Below are 20279 nucleotides of genomic sequence, written 5' to 3'. Positions count from 1 at the left end.
CTTCCAGCTGCACAGGGGCAAAAAATTGGAGGGGGATCCGAAGGGGAGGCAGAGAGCACAGAGTCTCACTCTATGCAGATGACCTGCTCCTCTACATCTCGGACCCACAGAGCAGCATGGACGGAATCACTGCGCTCCTGAAAGAGTTTGGAGCCTTCTCGGTCTACAAACTCAACATGAGCAAAAGCGAGATCTTCCCAGTACACCCGCAGGAGGGGGGGGGGGGGGGGGGGGCAGCACTAAAGGGGCTGCCGTTCAAACAGGCCCGACACAAATTCTGCTACCTGGGGATCCAAATAGCCCATGACTGGAAAGGGATCCACAAATAGAACCTCACCAGTCTGACGGAGGAAGTAAAAAAGGACCTGCAAAGATGGAACACACTCCCACTCTCCCTCGCGGGGAGAGTCCAGACGATCAAAATGAACGTATTGCCCAGGTTCCTCTTCCTGTTTAGATCCATTCCTATCTACATCCCCAAGGCCTTTTTCAAAGCGCTGGACAAACTTATCATGGCGTTCATATGGGGGGGGGGGGGGGGGGGGGGGGGGGTAAAAATGCTAGGATCCCAAAGAAGGTCCTACAAAAAACAAAATCCAGGGGGGGCTAGCCCTCCCGAACCTACAATTCTACCACTGGGCGGCAACAGCCGAGCGAGTAAGGGGATGGATCCAGGAGCCAGAGGCCGAGTGGGTGCGTGCAGAGGAGGCCTCCTGCATGGGGACCTCCCTCCGGGCCCTCGCCACGGCAGCACTCCCATCCCCACCCAAAAAACACTCCAGCAGCCCAGTGGTGACAGCCACCCTCCAATCCTGGAACCAACTGCGGCAGCAATTTGGCCTCACCAAAATGTCGGACAAGGCTCCCATCTGCAACAACCATAGGTTCACGCCAGCACTGACTGACGCCACCTTCAAAAGGTGGAGGTAGGACGGAGGGACACTGACAGTCGGGGACCTATACACGGATGGCAGGATCGCAACACTGGACGAACTGACAGAGAAATTTCGGCTAGCCAGGGGGAACGAGCTATGGTACCTGCAGCTCAAAAACTTCTTACGAAAGAAGACAAGGACTTACCCACAACCGCCACGACAGACACTACTGGAAGACCTACTAGACGCAAGTATCCTAGAGAAAGGGAGCTGTAGCGACATGTATGACCGACTGGAAGAAAGGGACGACACCGTACTGGACGCAACAAGAAAGAAATGGGAGGATGACCTGGGGATTGAGATAGGGTGGGGACTCTGGAGCGAAGCACTGCATAGGGTCAACTCCACCTCCACGTGCGCAAGGCTCAGCCTGACGCAACTAAAAGTGGTACATAGAGCCCACTTAACAAGAAACCGTATGAGTAGGTTCTTCCCCGAGGTGGAGGACAGATGTCAACGGTGCCAAAGAGGCCCGGCCAACCACGCCCACATGTTCTGGTCTTGCCCCAGACTTGTAGAGTACTGGACAGCCTTCTTCCAGGCTATGTCCAAAGTGGTGGGGGTGAGGGTGGAGTCATGCCCGATAGTGGCGGTCTTCGGGGTTTCAGACCAGCCAGATCTATTCCTGGGGAGGAGGGCGGACGCCCTTGCCTTTGCCTCCCTGATCGCCCGCCGTAGAAGCCTGTTTGGCTGGCGGTCAGCAGCACCACCCAGAGCTGCAGACTGGCTGTCCGACCTCTCGGAATCTCCACAAATGGAGAAAGTCAAATTCGCCATCCAAGGGTCAGACGACGGCTTCCACATAACGTGGGAGCCATTCATGCAATTGTTCCGGGACCTGTTTGTGGCCAATGAACAAGAGGAAGAATAGTCGGGTGGCCAAGAATCAGGGGAAAATGGACGGGAATCGGGGGAAGGTAGCCGGGGGGGGGGGCTACGGGTTTGTTCTCATGGTTTTACGCTCATTTCTTTTTCTTATTAATTTATTGTTTTTGTATTGGAGGGGAGGGGTTACTGTTTTTCTCTGTTGTCATAAAATTTGTTGTTGAAAACTTGAATAAAAATTATTCCAAAAAAAAGGAAGGACAAAGCCGCAAGCGACAGTCTGATGGCAAGCTAAGGCCCTAAACCAAATTGTAAATAAATGCCTATAAACATGTGCCTCGGCCATATTGGGGAATGCAAAATATGTATGCCGGTTAAAGGGGGCGGCCACAGTTGTTATTATGAAGATGCTTACCTGTAAATATACATGTTAATCTTTGTGTGTTTTTTTTTCCTAATAATTTGTAATTTGTTGAATATAAAATATCAAAACTCAATAAAAAAACATTTCCAAAAATAACTTTTTTAAAAAATGTTTAATTATTTTACTGGAATTCTTTGAGGACATTAGGAGTGCGGTAGACAACGGGTAACCGGTGGATGTGGTGTATCTGGATTTCCAGAAGGCATTCGACAAGGTGCCGTACAGACTTGATACGTTAACTCCATTCTCTCTCCACAGATACTGTCAAACAGCTGATATTGTCCAGTGTTTTCTATTTTTCAGATTCCAGCAACTGCAGTAATTTGTTTTTATTTTTCTCCTTACTGTTTACTTTTGTGTGTGTCATTTACAAATATACCAGGGATAGTTCAGAAAACTTTCATTTGGAGAAAAAGAACTATGGTTGCAAATGTGCCCAAATGCATTAGGAGATTGTGATCTAGCAAGAATTCATGAAGCTTTGAAGTCTCAATCAATTTTTACTTTCAGAGGAGGCATAAGTTGAGCAAATAGTTCATTCACTGTAGATTTTTTTTAAAGATGATGTGGAGATGCAGGCGTTGGACTGAGGTGAGCACAGTAAGAGGTCTTACAACACCAGGTCCCCAACAGGTTTGTTTTGAATCACTAGCTTTCAGAGCGCAGCTCCTTCCTCAGGTGAATGAAGAGGTGGGTTCCAGAAACATATATAGACAAAGTCAAAGGTGCAAGATGATACTTTGACTGCGAGTCTTTGTATGTAATTAAGTCTTTACAGGTCCAGACAGAGTGACTGGAGAGAGGGATAATCACAGGTTTAAGGTGTGAATTGTCTCAAGTCAGGACAGTTGGTAGGATTTTGCAAGCCCAGGCCAGATGGTGGAGGGTGAATGTAATGCAACATGAATATACGGTCCCGGTTGAGGCCACACTCATGTGTCTGGAACGTGGCTATAAGTTTCTGCTTGGCGATTCGGTGTTGTCACATGTCCTCAAGCATGATCTCGAACCGTGTTACATTGGAGACCATGCAGACGCTGCGACAATGGATGTACAGACATCACGCGACAATTGCCAGGCAGGAATGTTCTCTTCCAGTCGGGAACACTTGAGCAGTCAAGGGCATTCAGCCTCTGATCTTCGGGTAAGCATTCTCCAAGGCAGCCTTCAGGACACGCAACAACACTGAATCGCCGAACAGAAACCTATAGCCAAGTACGAGTACTTATAGCACACATGAGTACAGCCTCAACCGGGACCTTGGATTCATGTTACATTACATTCACCCCCCACCATCTGGCCTGGGCTTGCGAAATCCTCCCAACTGTCCTGGCTTGAGACAATTCACACCTCTTTAACCTGTGATTATCCCTCTCTCCAATCACTCCATCTGGACCTGTAAAGACGTAATTACCTGCAAAGACCCGCATTCAAAGCATTGTCTTGCATTTTTGACTTTGTCTATATATATTTTTCTGGAACCCACCTCTTCATTAACCCGAGGAAAGAGCAGTGCTCCGAAAGCTAGTGATTCAAAACAAAACTGTTGGGCTTTAACCTGGTGTAAGACTTTACTGATTGTTTTTAAAGGTAGATGCACTTGTTGCCATTTGCTTTGAAACAAAATGAAGCAGTCGTATGAATAACGTATAGCATAAGTTTCTTCTTCCAAATGTGCACCAGTTCCGATGTATGCGCCTGAGAAATGTACACTTTGTCAGTTGCAATTTTATGCTATTTTCTGCAGACTACTTACCTTTAAAGTACCATTACATTCATCTGTATTTTCTAGCTGTCTCAGCTTTTCCTGGTACAAGCCTTGGAATTCGTTCGATAAGTGTTTCATGTTCTGCCTGCCTAATGTTGGTGCTGGAAACGCCGATTCCATTCCTCCCGCTCCCAGCAGCTCCAGGTCCCGCCGCAATTCACCTTCTCTAAAACCACCGCTGCTCGAGGCGGCATGCGACAAACTGGTTGGATCCCGATCAGAGAAACGGCCCCCCAGGTCCTGCCCTCCAACATCCATGGGTTTGGTATATCATACAAAAGCCGGTTTACACCCCCCCCCCCCAAAAAGCTGTGACAATGAGCCAGTCTTCCAGCGCCCTTCTTCGGAACTGCTTCCCAAACTTTGAATCTAACGGAATGTGCGGCGTGAACTCCCACCTCCTCTGCTCCTATTGGTGAAGAAGGCCGCGGGGCTACCACCTCCTCTGCTCCTATTTGTGAGAATGGCGGCCACTCCATCCATCCTCTCTACACCGATTGGCGGGGAGGGCGGCTGGAGCGCCCGCCTTCTCTCTCCACGGATTGGTCCAGAGCGTCGCTCGAGCCAGCGGTTTGGTTCGTTGCCATGCCAATGGGTGACGTCACGAAAACCGCTTCCTCGCGGGCCGGCGGAGAGCTCGCAGCGATATCAGCGTGGCGGAGCGTAGGGGAGCGGACCGCACCACCTGAGCGCAGACAGTCCTCCGTTCCCCTCTCTTGCGCACACGGTTGAATCCGATGGAAAAAGTTTTGTGTTGACACCCCTGAGTCGGTAACCTTTGACAGGTGACATCCCGGAAGCTGCCGCCTGATTGGTTGCCTTGAATTCCGGACGGTCGCTTGGTTACGGAGGCTTTGCTCGGCCGGGAGGAAGCAAGGTTCGGGTAGGTGTTGGAACTGGTGAAACCTGATCGATGGATTGCAGCTGTATCTTTCAACTAAAGTCTGGGGCTTGTATTTCCTCGAATTTGCGTGTTTAAGCATTCGTTTCGGTTTATTTGCTCAATTAGAGGACACTATTAGACCATGGCCTACCCGTGGCTGGTCCCTGGAGCCAGTACAGGCCTAACCTCTTATCACAAATGTACTTCGACCGCTTTCACATGATTTCCGTAGCCCTCAAATTGAGGTTTTGCCTGAATCATGGCATTTTGGGTGGTTGGTGTTAACTTGCTACGAGAGCTAGTCTAGTTTCCTCACCTCATAATGTGGAAGACCACTGAAATAGTATTTGACTCCTCTAACCGAGAGCTTTCTGGCGAAGTCTCAAATTCACCTACCTTGCCCCTTGTCTTCAGAGGCTTATTTTTCTCCACATATAATTCACATTTTTTTATATTTTGAAAGATTATGATATTTTAATTTCTTCTGTGTCCTAATTTTTATTTTGCACTCTGAAATGTTATTTAAATGCAAGGGTGGTATGTGCTTATCGGTTTGCTAACTGACAATACTTTGATGTAATTTGTTACTTACCCTGCTTGATGACACCACTGTTGAAGGATGCCAATAGATCCCCTCAACTTGGTACCAGATTCAAATTGTCATTGGAAATGGAAATCGAGACCACAGATCACTAGATTCTGGTAGCCATGATGTGGGGATGCCGGCGTTGGACTGGGGTAAGCACAGTAAGAAGTCTTACAACACCAGGTTAAAGTCCAACAGGTTTGTTTCAAACACTATCTTTCAAAGTACTTCTTCCTCAGGTGAATGGAGAATTATGTCCCAGAAACATATATTTATATATATAGACAAATTCAAAGATGCCAGACAATGCTTAGAATGCTAGCATTTACAGGTAATTAAGTCTTTACAGATCCAGAGATAGGGGTAACCCCAGGTTAAAGAGGTGTGAATTATCTCAAGCCAGGACAGTGGTTTGTTTGAGGTTACACGGTTGTCTGAAGGTAAGTAGTGGAGGTGTGGGGATGACCTTGGCAAGATGTTCATCCTCATCGATGACATGTTGAAGACTGCGAAGAAGATGTCGTAGTTTCTCCACTCCGGGAAAGTGCTGGACAACGAAGGGTACTCTGTCGGTTGTGTCCCGTGTTTGCCTTCTGAGGAGGTCGGTGCGGTTTTTTGCTGTGGCGTGTTGGAACTGTCGATCGATGAGTCGAGCGCCATATCCCGTTCGTACGAGGGCATCTTTCAGCATTTGTTTCAGCATCTGTTATGCTCCTCCTCGTCTGAGCAGATCCTGTGTATACAAAGGGCTTGTCCATAGGGGATGGCTTCATTCTGGATCACAATGTCTTCACCTTCGACAACAAGTTCTTCATCCAGACATTAAGTTTCCACAAAGGTGGAGAGGTGTAGGGAGAAGGTGGCAGAGATCATGACTAATGCAACTAAAGGTGCAATCTCCAGTGGTGGAACAGATGATGAGCTAATGAAAGCAAGGCCAGAATCAATTATGTGTTTGGGAGGGGTTATGGAGCTAGTGGAGTAAGCTGCCACCAGTTTCATGGGCAAAGACAGGTGTTTAATACATTTGGGAGATAAGAAATCAGAGGAGGTTAGTAATGGCGACGAAGGGATGAGAGGAGGCAGAACAGGATATGTGCTGCACCCTTTTAGAGTTTGTGGAGGTGAGGGAATCAGCAAGGAGAACAATAGAGCCGGGCAGTCTGAAGACAACATATATGGATGAGTTTTACAGTTGTAAATATATGAAAATGACACTTGGAAGAAGAGTGGAACAATTAAGCATAACAAAGGAGATCTTGTGGAGGCAGCAGGTTTGATTGAGGTACAAAATGAATACTTTGCGTGAGCTTTCACTAGAGAAATCCAATATGACAATAAAGAAGATATACTAACAGGTAAAATAAAAATAACTAAAGAGGAGGCACTTGTAGTTCTCAACAGGTCATGCAGTCCAGATTTGATTCATTCTAGCTTGCCAAAGAAAATTGCGGAGGTTCTAACCGCAGTTTTCCAATTCACCTTCGATATTAGTGATGCCAGAGAATAGGAGGATTGCAAATGTTGCACCTCTGTTCAAAAAAGGCAGGGGGAAAAATGTATGAGTTGCAGGCTGGTCGGTCTAATGTTGGTGATGGGGAAACCTTTAGACACAATAATCTGGGGCAATATTATATGGCATTTTGAAAAGAATAACTAATAAATTAAAGTCACCATGGATTTGTTAAAAGTAAATCATATTTGATTAAATTGATCAGAGTTTTTTTCTATTCTTTCATGAGATGTGAGCATTAGTTGCAAGGCCATCTTTGCCAGTAACTGTTGTCCATCCGAAATTGCCCTAAAGAAGATAGTGGTGAACCACTTTCGTGATCTCCTGCAATCAATGTCATATAGGTACATATGCGATCCTGTTGGGAATTTCAGGATTGTGACCCAACAACTGTGAATGAACAGCAATATAGTTCAAATCGGGATTTGTGGCTTTTAGGGAAATGTGCACGTGGCAGTGTTCCCATCACCAGTTGCCTTTTTCCTTCTAGGTGGTCATGTGTTTGGAAGCTGACTTAGGAGCTTTTTAGTGAGTTGCTGCTGTGCATTTTGTTTATGGTGCACACTATTGCCACACTGCATCGGTGCTGGAGAGAGTGACTGTTGAAGATGGTGGAAGTTGTGCCAATCAGCGGGCTGCTTTGCCCTGGATGTTGAGCTTCATGAGTGTTGTTGGAACCGCACACACCCAAGCAAATCAAGAGTATTCCCTCACACTCCTGACTTGTGCTTTGTTGATGTTGGACAGGCTTTTGAGAGTCAGGAGGTGATTTATTCACTGCAGAATTCCCAACCTCTGACCTGCTCTTGTAGCCACATTACTGATAATGGCTAGTCCAATTCTGTTTCTGGTCAGTGGTAACCCCCAAGATGTTGATGGTGGGAAATTCAGTGAATGTAATATCTTTAAATGTCCAGAGAAAATGGTTAAATTCTCTCTTGATGGAGATAGTCATTTCCTGGCACTTGTGTGGCATGAATATTACTTGCCAAATAGTCCTATAAAATGAAAAGATCAAATTTATTGCAGGTATGTATGAAGTGATACATTTTGCTTGGAAAAATAGAACAAATCTTTGAAAGTAACAAGGCAAGTTGAGAAGAAACATACAATATTCTGTTTTTTACTAACAGAGGTGTAGAATACAAAAGCAATGCAGTTATAAAGCTCTGGTTAGGCCTCAGGCCTGGGGTATATTATATAATACCATGAAGTTATGGTCATCATTGAAATCCTGATCTAAGTTACACTTTTTTCTTTCTCCCATTCAAGGAAGATGAATGGGTGTTGAAGCCAGCGATGGATGTATCGTCATAAGACTCAACAGAAATCAGGGTGAATGTAGGATGCAAGGAGAGGAAGCTACCATTAACAGAATGGCATTTTGGTTGCTACTGGAATATTTTTACCCCCGCCACTAAAAGTGTGTTGAGGTAATACTTTTGACCATTTGTTATGCTGTTTGTCTGTGAACAATACATTTTAAAAGCTAGTGGAACGATATCTTAAAACCTAGTGGATGAATTTCAGTGAAACTTGGTACACGGATGGGGTATGCCCAAAAGGAACTGATTAGTTTTTTTACAAAGATGCTGATCCATATCCAAATCTGGAACCTTGAAAAGATCCGTTAACATTGGGAGATAGAGCAAATTTACTTTCACAAAATTTTGTTTAGAATATTGTTGATTATGCTATGGATTGTCTCGGCTGCTGTGGTGGAATTTGACACAGTTGTCAAAATATGAGCAGATTATTCAGAGCAGGTTGTTGGGTGTGGCTTGGCCTGAAACCTCTGAGAGATGGAAACTCTTAATAAAAAGATTTATTTTTTCTGCTTTGCAGTTACAAAGCAGCAAACACGCATAACAATATGTTAACACTGCGTGTTTAAAGTATGTGTTCTACTAAGTGCCCTTTTCACTTGTTAAAATGTGTGGCTGAAGAACAAGAGATTTGCATTATATGACATCTTTCACAGCCACTGGACATGTAAAAACGCTTTACAGCCATCAAGTACTTTAGGAAATCCCTGAGGATTGAGGATGATTTTCTTCCATTCCAGTTTAATGGATTCTGGGATGGCTGATAGTCCAATGCACAATCTGCAGACTCAGCCACATGTGGTGCTTAACAGGTTGGCAAGATGTTTGGAGGTTGGAGCACTTTCTTCAACACATTGAATTCATCTCTGTGTGTTCCTAACAAAATCTCTTGGTGTGCTTGGTGCCTTCCCAAATGTACCTTTGCCATTTTGTTCGGTTAGTGGGGATATTTGACTTCTTCAGGGATGCTTTGAGGACATCCCTAAAGGACACCACTGTCCTTCCAGGAGTCTCTTGTGTTGACCAAGTTCCCAAGTAGAGCAGTTGTTTCAAAAGTCTGGGTCAGGCATATCAGAGGCATGACCTGCCCAGTGTAACTGACTAGCGTCTTTATACTGGGCATATTGGCTTGGCAGAGGTTGCTGCTGTTGGACAGTTTTTCTTTCCATTAGATTTAAGAAGATCTTGCAAAGACATCGCTAGTGGTACTTTTCGAATGCTTTTGAGGTCCCTTCTGTAGGTTGTCCAAGACTCCAAAACATAAAGGAGCACGAGGATCACTGCTGGCTGGCAAATCATGACTTTGTCTCGGGTTTAATATTCTGGTCTTCAGGCCAAAGGCTGAACTAGCACGTTGGAGGTGATAATGAATTTGATCATCTATGTCAGGTTTCGTTGAGAAGAGACTCTCAAGATATGGAAAATGTTACTTTTTTACTAGACTCTCGCCATTAATCAATGGGGTAAAATGTTCTGCTGTTGGATCTGGGTGGAAGAGGTCTTTATTTCAGTGAAGGACCCTATCTCCATGAAGACTGGGGCAAAACAAGACTCCCTCATCGTACCAACCCTCTTCTCCCTCTTCCTCGCTGCAATTCACTCCCAGGTGTGGAGATAATTAACAGCACAGATGAGAAAATGTTCAACCTATAACGCCAAGCCAAAACTAAAATCACTCTAACTTCAATCATTTGAGCTGTAGTATGCAGATGGCACTTGTATGTGTGCTCATTCGCACTGAGCTCCAGGCCTTTTAAAATATTGTTACCTTTGTAATGTGAGAAATATGGCAGCCACACAGCAATGTGATAATGACAGATAATCTGTTTTTGCAATGTTGATTGAGGGAAAAGTATTATACAATACTCTCCACCGCCTTCTCAAGGCCAATTAGGGATGGGCAACAAAATATGGCTTAGCCAGTGATACCAACATCCCATGAAGTATTTTTTTAAAAAAGGACACTGAGGTTAACTCCCCTACTCATCTTTGAAATAGAGCCATGGGATCTCTTATCTGAGAGGACAGACGGAGCCTTGGTTTTACATCTCATCCTGAAAGATGGCACCTTTGCCAGTGCAGCACTCCTTCAGTACTGCACTGAATGTCAGGCTGGGTGATTGTGCACAAATGTCTGGAGTGAGACTTCAACCCACGACCTTCTGAATCAGAGGTGAGAGTGCTGCCAACTGCACCGTAGCTGATACACTGGTACATTAATTAAGCCTGAATGAAATGTAAACTTTTGTATGACATGACATTCAAAATTCTGGAAAAATGTAACCTTATTAAAGGAAGCTGCAGCTTACCAGTCCCTCGATGATGGTGCCCTCTGTTTACAAAAAAAATGGCCATGCTAAATTAGCGTCCACATTAGTGCCGAGTGTCCAAATGGTTAGGTGGGAGTTGCGAGGTCGGGGAGGGGGCAGGCCTAGTTACAGTGCTCCTTCGGAGGGTCGGTGCAGACTCAATAGGCCCAACAGCCACCTTCTGCCCTGTCGGGATTCTGAGACTTTTTTTTGCCTATTTTGTGTTTCAATTTAACATAGGAATTCAGGTTTCCTGAATGGGGCTCCCATCTTTTCTGAGTTTCTCCATTTTAGATACATAAATATAATATTCTTTGTCAAGCCCAGTAGCAGTGGCCGTCCTGTGAGCTAAGAGTTGGTAACAGAATGGGAAGTTTCCATTCCAAGAGCTTGAAACTACAAGAAAGATTGTATCCTGATTGGAAAACCAGCTACCTTGGGAGAAGCTTGTTAAGGTATTTATTGTAAGGGGTGTTTTACAAAAACTGGAGTACTTTATGAAACATGACTTATAATTCAGGATTTATCTTCCAGTTTCATTTAATCTTCTCCAGGGTACTATTTTTGATATGTATTGCTGGCCACTAGAGAATGTTGCACAATTTTAGATGTTGCAAAAATAAGTTGTCCTGTCATAAGATTGTGCAAATTATACTATATAAGAATCGACTTGATATAAGGAAATAAAAATTCAGATTTCAAAGGAAATTTATACAGTTTTTTACTTTGAGGAGTTTGGTCATGTTGATCTGAAGAGTGGGTGGTCATGTTGAGCTGAACAGTGGGTTAAAGCAGAATCAGTTCTTTAATATTCTAGAACTTGCAATGCTGAGTGATCTGCCCCACTTGTAATGAAGACAGATTCCAATGCACCAACAGCAACAAATGACTGTCACGTCTTTCTCTACATTGTATTTACTAGTGACTACACTTTTAAAATACTTCACTGGTTGTTCATCACTTTTTCAATGTCCTGAGGTTTGTAAAAGTGTATAAATGCAGTGTGGTTATTCTTAATTATGTTACTGTTTTAAAACTGCAATTTGCAAACTGTGAAGCCCGAGTTCCTACAAGGTAGCAATTGGGAAACAACTTGGCTGGCTTGAACATGGGGCTGAGTCCTCTGAAATCAGTAAACAATGTGGACATCTGCATTACATCTGATAGATTGCCTTCAGAGCACCAAAGAACACCACTTCTGCTAAGTCTCAGCATGTGGACATAATAAACTTCTCAGGCTTATCCTCTGTTTCTGTTGAAGAACTTGAGAGGGATGCTGCCGCGTGTTTGTTTTTTGTGTGTGTGAAAATTAGCTGATATTGATTTGTATTTGTACCGATAGGGAACAGTGACATTTCCTTGTTGTTTAATGGTTAGTATGATATGAGGAATGTTATGTAGTTAATTTTAGAATTTTTGTTACTGTTGACAATTTAATAAACAAAATATTCCCAGCATCTCTGGGTAGCAGTGATGGTTTGGTAGTTAATTTATAAGGCAGCTGTTTAAATTGGGGCTGCTGCCAGTGATAAAACAGTGAGGTAAATGATTCATGAATTTTGTTCTAGGAGCTGGACTTTGGTTTAAATCCAGTGCAGTGAGATGGAACTCTGCTGGCTGTAGTGAACATCTGTCAAAAAAGTTTCAAAAATCTTAACAGTTCCTTTAACCTGCAACTTGAGGACTCAGGACAGATTTGCACATGGTTCAACATTCCAAGAGATGAAAAGAGAGTTGTATCAATCCATGGTTCGTCTCTAAATATTTATCAGTTTCCTTTTGAAAGATACTTCATCTGCTTCCACCCCCTTTCAGGCAGTCCTTCAAATCATAGTTACTTGCTGTGTTTAAAAAAAAAGAAAATACCTCCAGTTTCTCTGCCAGTCCCCTTAAACCTGTGTACTCTGGTTACTGACATTCCTGTCATGGAAACTGCTGAGTTGGGAGGCCTTGGAATGCACTAGTGGAGTGGGTAACAAAAACAGAAGCAAGGCAATTAGGGATAAGCAAGACCTAAATAAAATGTAAACCATCCAAGAAATCAATTAACATGACCAAAGCAAAAATGTAAATTTAACTGATGATTGTAACTTCTACCTTCACCCCTAAAAATTTGTCCGCTGCTGGAATCTGGACGTGGCAAAATGTTTGCAACTCTAAGCTTCTATGGTTGATGTATTACAGCAAGATTTGCAATGCCTTAAGCTGGTGCATCAGCAGAGTACCAAGGAAGCATCTCATCTCCTTGCTTTTTCTCACTCTTTTTTTCCCTAAAATAATCAAGAGCGAAGACTCTTAAGTAGTGAACAGTAAAATACCTCATTAGGATTGTTTCTTCAACACATTTTTGAATCACTCTAATTCCTGTTGTCTTACCATCAATATAATAAAGTATTTTTCCAACTTTGAGTTCAAGTTACTGGTAATGTTTGTGGAGAGTAGTTGGCCTAAAAATTGCTTAAAAGTAAACCGGCTTTTCCATAAGCTTGAAGCTTTGAAAATTTAGACACCAATTTTTTTAAACGAAAAAGCTATTGACAGAAGACTGTGATGGTAATACATCTCCTGGTATGTCTTGGGAGCTTGTCAATAGAAATGTAGCTATTGACAGAAGCCTGTGGGAGACATCTTTCTGCCTGCCTTACATCTGTGTGATCTCTAAATCATAACTACATTAATATTGACAAGTTCCTGACAATAGCCACATTACTATTGATAGGTTTCTGTCAATAATATGTTCCCAAATAAAATGTATTAATTCATAATTTGTAAACTGTTCAATAACTGTATTGAAGAAAAAGAAATTCAAGGGCTGTTCCGACTGCCACATTGATAGCTATTATAATTTATATTGGTTATAAAATATATTTGAAAGATAAGTGTTACTGCCAGATGTTATGGTTAGTTTAGCTAAGAAACATTATAAACATATAGTGTAAAGTCCCATCGTTATAAAGCTCTTCAGGCAGAAATGCTTGAGATCAAGGCATTTTTGTATTTTGGAACTTTCAGACTAATAGAATAGCATTAGAGTGCCTAATCATGAGTGTGTGAACAGGATATACACATGGACCTGAGATATAAAACAGTGACAAAACATTATAAAGCGCAAACAAAAATTGTTAAATTTATCTAAATATTTGGATCTTCCATGTTTCCAAACTACTGTACCAAAATGATGACATTGAGAGGACAGGTGATTCCAGGAAACAGAATTTGCACTGCCAAAAGGCCCAGGCTGGGGAACGTAGAGTAATGATTATTTATTAAATATTCTATATAAAATTGGGAATATATTACCAGGCTGTGATTTTTATTTTTATTCCTAAGCAATTAGCTAGCTTTTCTTCCTCTGTCCTCCATCTTGCCTCTTTCCTGCAGTCTTCCCACTGAAATAGAAAAAGGTTATTACACTTGCCTTCGGTAGAAGCAAGACCATCAGAATAACTATAAAGGCCACCACATTCACTATTTCACTCTTTGTTGCAGCACCATGAGTGATGAGTCTGAATTACTTGGACCTGTTCAAAAAATTTCGGGACAGCTGGGCCTGGATTTTTAGCCTCGAGGTGGGAATTGTGAGTCAGATCATTTCCTGTCATAACATGGAATTCTGGAATCTGGTCCCACCTGCCATTTTTAAATCCCCTTGCATCCATTCCACGTGAATGAATGCATGAAAATCCAGCTCTGGGGTTTCTGGATTTTGGACTTATGGACTGGAGAGATTACAGTTTGGTATGACAAATTAGCCTTCTGTTTCATGCAGACAGGCCTTAAAATGAGTTTCAAAGTTGGCTAAATTCATTCCTTTCAGAAACTGAAATTTGGCCTGTAACGTCCTGGCTTTCCAGCATCCAATTTGCAGGGTATCCCAAAAATGCAGTGGGGAATCTTGTGTGGGTTTATGCGGCAATTGTGCAGAAACACTAATTTCCCCTGGACAATTGCACTGTGCTGGGAACCACCAACAAAGTGATTTAAATCACTAATTTTGGCTGGTTCTGCAAGTGTTATGCTAATAGTTACTCTAAAAGAGTTAAAAGAAATAAAACCATTTCCAACTTCAGTGTAATTATTTTAAACACCCAGGCTGAGCCCTGCACAGGACACCCTCCACACTCCAGGCACCTCACCCCCGGCTAACCTGGCCACCCAGGATATTCTGAATCTCCCGCACATACATACACACACAATCCACAGGCCCAACTCAAAGTACGCTCTCCCGCTCTGACCTCCGACCCCAACCGAACCTTTAAACTCTTGTAATTCCAACAAGCCATCATTTTCTGATGCTCATTGGATGTTGTGGCCCAAAGTGTTGATAGAAAATAATACAGGTATTTGGTGACTAGAACTTTTAGTAGGGGATGAGCTCCAAAATTGTACTGCAATTGCACTTCTGCAGAGTGAAAGAAGCCCACCAAGGACGTGGTGCAGACTTGTAGAAGGAGGTGGCTTTAACAATTAGTGGCACTTCCTGCAACCTCTGCATGGATTCTCAATGCAAGAAGAAATTCAATGGCCTTTCTAGGGCTATCGAGTAGAGGAGACAGTTGTACCTCAATAAGGATGTTTTCCTGTTGCAGCTACATTGTTCTCGCCTTGCCTGCAATTTGACATCTATGTACAGGAGTATCACTGCCTCCATCACGCCCCATCCCTTCTCCCACAAGTGTTTCTTTACTCCTGGCTGGACAAGTAGAGAAGCAGTGGAAGACTCCCTTGATGATTATTTCTTTGATGGTTTACCTTTATTTTACCTTTTCCGAAACCTGTTATATACCACAATTCATCATGCAACTACCTTTAATCTTCTTTGTTTCTTAAAGGGGAAATGGTCCTCAATGAAAAAATTGGAAATCATTGCTCAGCTAGTCATCACAGAATCTACTGAGGGCAGAGGAGAAATGTGAGCTAGAATTAAGAGCCCACATGACTAAGCACCTAATAGAGATATAGTGGTCTTAAATAGTAGACATGTTTGTTGTTGAGGAAAAGCTTTTGATGCCAATGAAATTAGTGCAGAATGATTTGGTGCAAGGTATTGTTTGCACCAAGGAGTAACAATGATTTCAAAATGGGAATTGGAGGAGATGAATATGTCAGCAAGAGTTTTTGTGTCAAAGGAAGGCCATGGTGGCAGAATTCATTTGGCAGTGGATTTGGATCTTAGGTGACATATGGTTCCGAATAAAGCTCTTAAACAATAAAGTCAGCTGTCATTGGTTTATTAAAAATGCAGTGCATATGATGGTACTTTAACATGCAGTTAAACGGTTGTACTGACCACTACACCTGATGATGGTTGGTTGGTTGGTGTTTCAAATATGCTACTGTTGTGAACTAGTATATTGGGCCTTGACAAAATCAAATATTAATTTAAAAAATATCAATGTATATATCTCTTTCATACCCATTATGTGTGGTATCTGCTTTCCTCCAAATTTGTCCTTGTGCATCTTGGATTTCCATCACCTCACCATTGGTTAGGTATCATCAGCTGTCTAGGTTAGTCCTAAAATATCTTTCCTAAACCTTTCCACCTCCCTACCTATATCTCCTCCTTTCAAACATCCCTTAAAACCTATTTGACCAAACATTTGATCACCTGCCCTAATATCTCTAGTGTCTTGGTGTAAAACTTTGTCTGCCATCTCTCCTTTGAAGCACATTGGTACATTTTTCTATGTTAAAACTACTATATAAATGCAGGTTGTTGGTGTATGTGACAAAACACAATTCTGCATTGCACAATTATATAAATGTTAAAATACAAATCCATGTACGGAGAATTTAATTGACATAACCTTATCGATAACTTTTTTTCTTACTTAACAAAGCTTTTTTCTGCATTGAACTAATAAGTGTGACTCTTAGTTCATTATCTTATTGACAGTTTCCTTCTTGTCCCATATAATTGCTGTTCTGCCAAGCAAAACCTTTAATTATAAATCTGTCTTTGTTTCTGCATCATCCATACCAATTAAATTGATGATCTATGCCCAGATGTGTTCCTTTGTGGGAACTATTTTTTATCATTGTTATCAAACAATTAAAGTTCTCCGAAATGCAAAAAATCAGCATAAAATTGTACATCTTTAATTAAGTCTTTTATTCTTTCAGCCTGAAACTGACCATTTATGCAGGGTAGGTCCTGATCCAACAGTCTTGAGATCACCATTCCAAAGTGATTTATATTTCCTTGCTGAACAAGCAAAGGCTAAAGGTTAATGTTATTACAATATAAAAAGAAATCAATGGCAATATAACATTAGAATACCTCAGGATAGCCTCATTAACCCTTGTCTTACAAGCTGGTCGTCTTTCTTAGGAGCTAGTCCTGATTAGCTATCACTCGTGTCCTTGCTTTCCTACATTGGGTCCCAAAACCACAGTGCCACAGATTTAAAATTATCATCCTTATTTTTAAATCCCTTTTGTGACCATGGTCTTACCACTACGATTTCCTCGCCTATCACTTTCTTTAACCATGAATCCCTTTAACCATGGGTCCTTGTGCATTACCTCTCTTCTTGCCCCATTAAGGGTAGCATGCTGATGACCTTGAAGAAAGCTGCCCTTAAACATCTACTAATCTCTGTGGCATGTTTCTACTCTTTCCTGACAACAGTTTAAATTTGGCACAAAGTCAAAGGGAAGTCTTGCCATGTAGCAATGATATCAACAAGCAGGTAAGCAATAATCAAATGATGTATTGTTACATACAACAAACTAAGCAGTTAAAAGTACCTAATATCCTTTACATTTGATGTAAATTTTGAAATGGAGAAATAAATAAAATTATGATTGGATTAAATAGAAGTTAAAGTAAAGATAAATAAACTGAATAAAATAATTCTATTTTTATTACAGAGAAATTTGGCATTTCACAAACATAAAATTAGTTACTCGTGACCAGTGGGACTATATAACGGTAATTATGAAGTTAGCAATTTAAAAACAAAGTTTAAAACGGTAATTATGAAGTTAGCAATTTAAAAACAAAGTTTAAAAAATCTAATTCAATAAGGTGTAACGTTTTCAAAGAATTTTTGCAGTGAGACTAACAGTTTAAGAGTGAAATTTCTCATCAATTTACTTGATTTCTCATTATCATAGAATTTACAGCACAGAAGGAGGCCATTCAGCCCATCGAGTCTGCACCGGCTCTTGGAAAGAGCACCCTACCCAAGGTCAACAACTCCACCCTATCCCAATAACCCAGTAACCCCACCCAACACTAAGGGCAATTTTGGACACTAAGAGCAATTTATCATGGCCAATCCACCTAACCTGCACATCTTTGGACTGTGGGAGGAAACCGGAGCACCCGGAGGAAACCCACGCACACACGGGGAGGATTAGCAGACTCCACACAGACAGTGACCTAAGCCGGAATCGAACCTGGGACCCTGGAGCTGTGAAGCGATTGTGCTATCCACAATGCTACCGTGATTGCCTTCTCGGAGTACCAACAACGTAGCCTCTGGCGGGCAGCACGGTGGCGCAGTGGTTAGCATTGCTGCCTCACGGTGCCGAGGTCCCAGGTTCGATCCCGACTCTGGGTCACTGTCCATGTGGAGTTTGCACATTCTCACTGTCTTTGCGTGGGTTTCAGCCCAAATTCTGCACATGTCTGGTCCCCAGAAGTTGCTACCGATTTTTTTTTTGAGTAATGAACGTGAATGCTGATCATTTCGTTGTCATGACCACCGCAGGACAGCGCGGTGGCACAGTGGGTTAACCCAGCTGCCTCACGGCGCCAAGATCCCAGGTTCGATCCCGGCTCTGGGTCACTGACCGTGTGGAGTTTGCATATTCTCCTCGTGTTTGCGTGGGTTTCGCCCCCACAACCCAAAAGATGTGCAGGCTAGGTGGATTGGCCATGCTAAATTGCCCCTTAATTGAAAAAAATAAATTGGGTACTCTAAATTTAAAAAACAAATAACCACCACAAAATCCAGCTCCTGGTATCACACTCCCGCTGAAATACATATTCTGTACAACGGCACATGCTATTTATGTACAGGAATTTCTCGTAAACTACTTTTTATAAATATGATCATAAAATCTAAATATTAATCATATTTTCATTTTAATTCGGCTATGACTAACCTTTGAATTATCAATTGTTTTAAATGGATTCCAGTCGAACTTTTAATCTAAGCCAAATCATTTTCTCTAAGATTTAATCAGAGTTTTTCAGTACTAATTGCCTTTTTCTCAGCACCAATTGTAAAAGGAAATACATTTGACCGTGATCACATATATACTGGCATTCGTGCACAACTTTAGTACTTTGTAGCCTATTTGAATGATTTTAAATTTCACACGGTCCTTATCATTAAAGATATTGGGCGGGATTTTCCGTTGGTTGACGCCAGAAACGCAATTGGGCGGAGAATAGGTTCCGCGCTAAAATCGCGGCTGCAGATTTGATGCCAAATCGCAATTCTCCGTCACCTCAACAGCAGCGTCAACGTGGTCCAGTATGCACGTACAGTAAACACTATTTGCATATCATTAGCGGTCCTGACCCGCTATTCTCCGTGGACTCCGCGATTCTCTGCCTCCGATGGTCCGAGTTCCTGATGGCGTGGTTCACTTGTGCTTTTAAAAACCGTGAAACTGGCATCTTGGCTGCTGAGGGAGAGATGGAGGGGTTCGGAAAGTGCCCAACATCACCATAGGTGGATGTTAGTTGTGCCGCTGGCTGGGGGGCTTTTGCCAAGGGGAGAGCGGGGGTGGCCAGGAGATGAATTGTGGGGTCGGGGTGGACAGACAAGGAGCACCATAGCCGCAGCTGGAAAGGCAACTCTGCAGCTGTGCACGCTGCTGACAGCCCACTGTGAACTTAGGTCCACATGTTGTATGGGGGGGGGGAGACCCAAGGCCACCCGCCTGGGCACACTCCAGCACCAGTGCCACCTTGTTGGCTGGGATGATTGCGTGTGGAGATTGTAATGTGTATGCGGCTGCAGCTTGTCAGCCAACGAGTGTCAATGACTGACCCGGCGAACCTTGCACCATTTTTCAATGAATTCAATTGTGTTTCATGTGGCTAGCCCCTCTACAGTCGCTGAATCGGTTGAGGTTGCTGTTGTGAAAGTCCACAAATCCTGCCCCGGCATCAACACTTAGTCTCAGGAACGGAGAGTCCCGCCCATAATGTTCGCTCTTAGATAGTTATTACTGGTTTTTCTGGACCTAATATGGAGTAGTTGCATCATCAAAATGTGGGATTCACTGATACAATTATTTCATAATGTGATGGAATCATTTCTAATGTAATTGGAGCTGTAGTTAATATTTTGTGCACCAGCATAATGTGAATTAGCAATTTTGCTGTGGCTCAAAACCAAGTACTTGCCTTTATCCAAAATATATATTTTTTTAAATAAAAGATGAACATAATCAATTTCGATACCAGTTTACCTATTTTAAGTGATGATTTAAAATACCCATAACAACATTGATCATCCCAGATGGTTGAGTGGACTTTTATTTGGTGTTAATTCCTGTAGAATATTGTTTGTACCGTACCAGAGTCACACCTTTACTGTAGTATTACAGTTAAAAGTAGTTTTGGAAATTTTGTACACTTTGAATAGAATTTAAAAGCTACTATATTACAGCCAATCTTTAAATGTTCTTTAGTGTTAAAAATTAAAATGGACATACAATATCATTAAATGTTTTTTCTCTGGA

At 42.4% G+C, this 20279-nt stretch overlaps 2 protein-coding genes across 13 annotated transcripts in view; one reads left to right on the top strand and one right to left on the bottom strand.

Annotated features, from left to right (window-relative positions):
- The window catches only part of LOC119972633 (putative leucine-rich repeat-containing protein DDB_G0290503), a 590251-nt gene extending 585843 nt beyond the window's left edge, over positions 1 to 4408 (bottom strand). For 3 of the 6 annotated variants that reach the window (XM_038809653.1, XM_038809656.1, XM_038809657.1), the window contains exon 1: positions 3941 to 4408. In XM_038809653.1, the coding sequence (XP_038665581.1) occupies positions 3941 to 4210 (270 nt within the window). In that variant the 5' untranslated portion in view covers positions 4211 to 4408. The remainder of the gene's footprint in view (positions 1 to 3940) is intronic. The other 3 variants (XM_038809651.1, XM_038809652.1, XM_038809655.1) reach the window with 1 other exon arrangement.
- A 144-nt stretch (positions 4409 to 4552) lies between these two features.
- pex2 (peroxisomal biogenesis factor 2) overlaps positions 4553 to 20279 on the top strand; it is a 29322-nt gene continuing 13595 nt past the window's right edge. The window contains exons 1-3 of one of the 7 annotated variants that reach the window (XR_005462123.1): positions 4553 to 4835; positions 8207 to 8367; positions 14058 to 15289. The gene's annotated coding sequence lies outside the window, so the exon portion shown is untranslated. Of the gene's footprint in view, positions 4836 to 8206; positions 8368 to 10906; positions 11024 to 12136; positions 12427 to 14057; positions 15290 to 17136; positions 17264 to 17444; positions 17506 to 20279 lie in introns of those variants that run through there. The other 6 variants (XR_005462124.1, XM_038809659.1, XM_038809658.1 and 3 more) reach the window with 6 other exon arrangements.

This window comes from Scyliorhinus canicula, chromosome 10 (genome assembly GCF_902713615.1).
Source record: "Scyliorhinus canicula chromosome 10, sScyCan1.1, whole genome shotgun sequence".
Lineage (NCBI taxonomy): Eukaryota > Metazoa > Chordata > Chondrichthyes > Carcharhiniformes > Scyliorhinidae > Scyliorhinus > Scyliorhinus canicula.
Note: the sequence above shows the minus strand (reverse complement) of the source record. Positions and strands in the feature narration are given on the sequence as shown.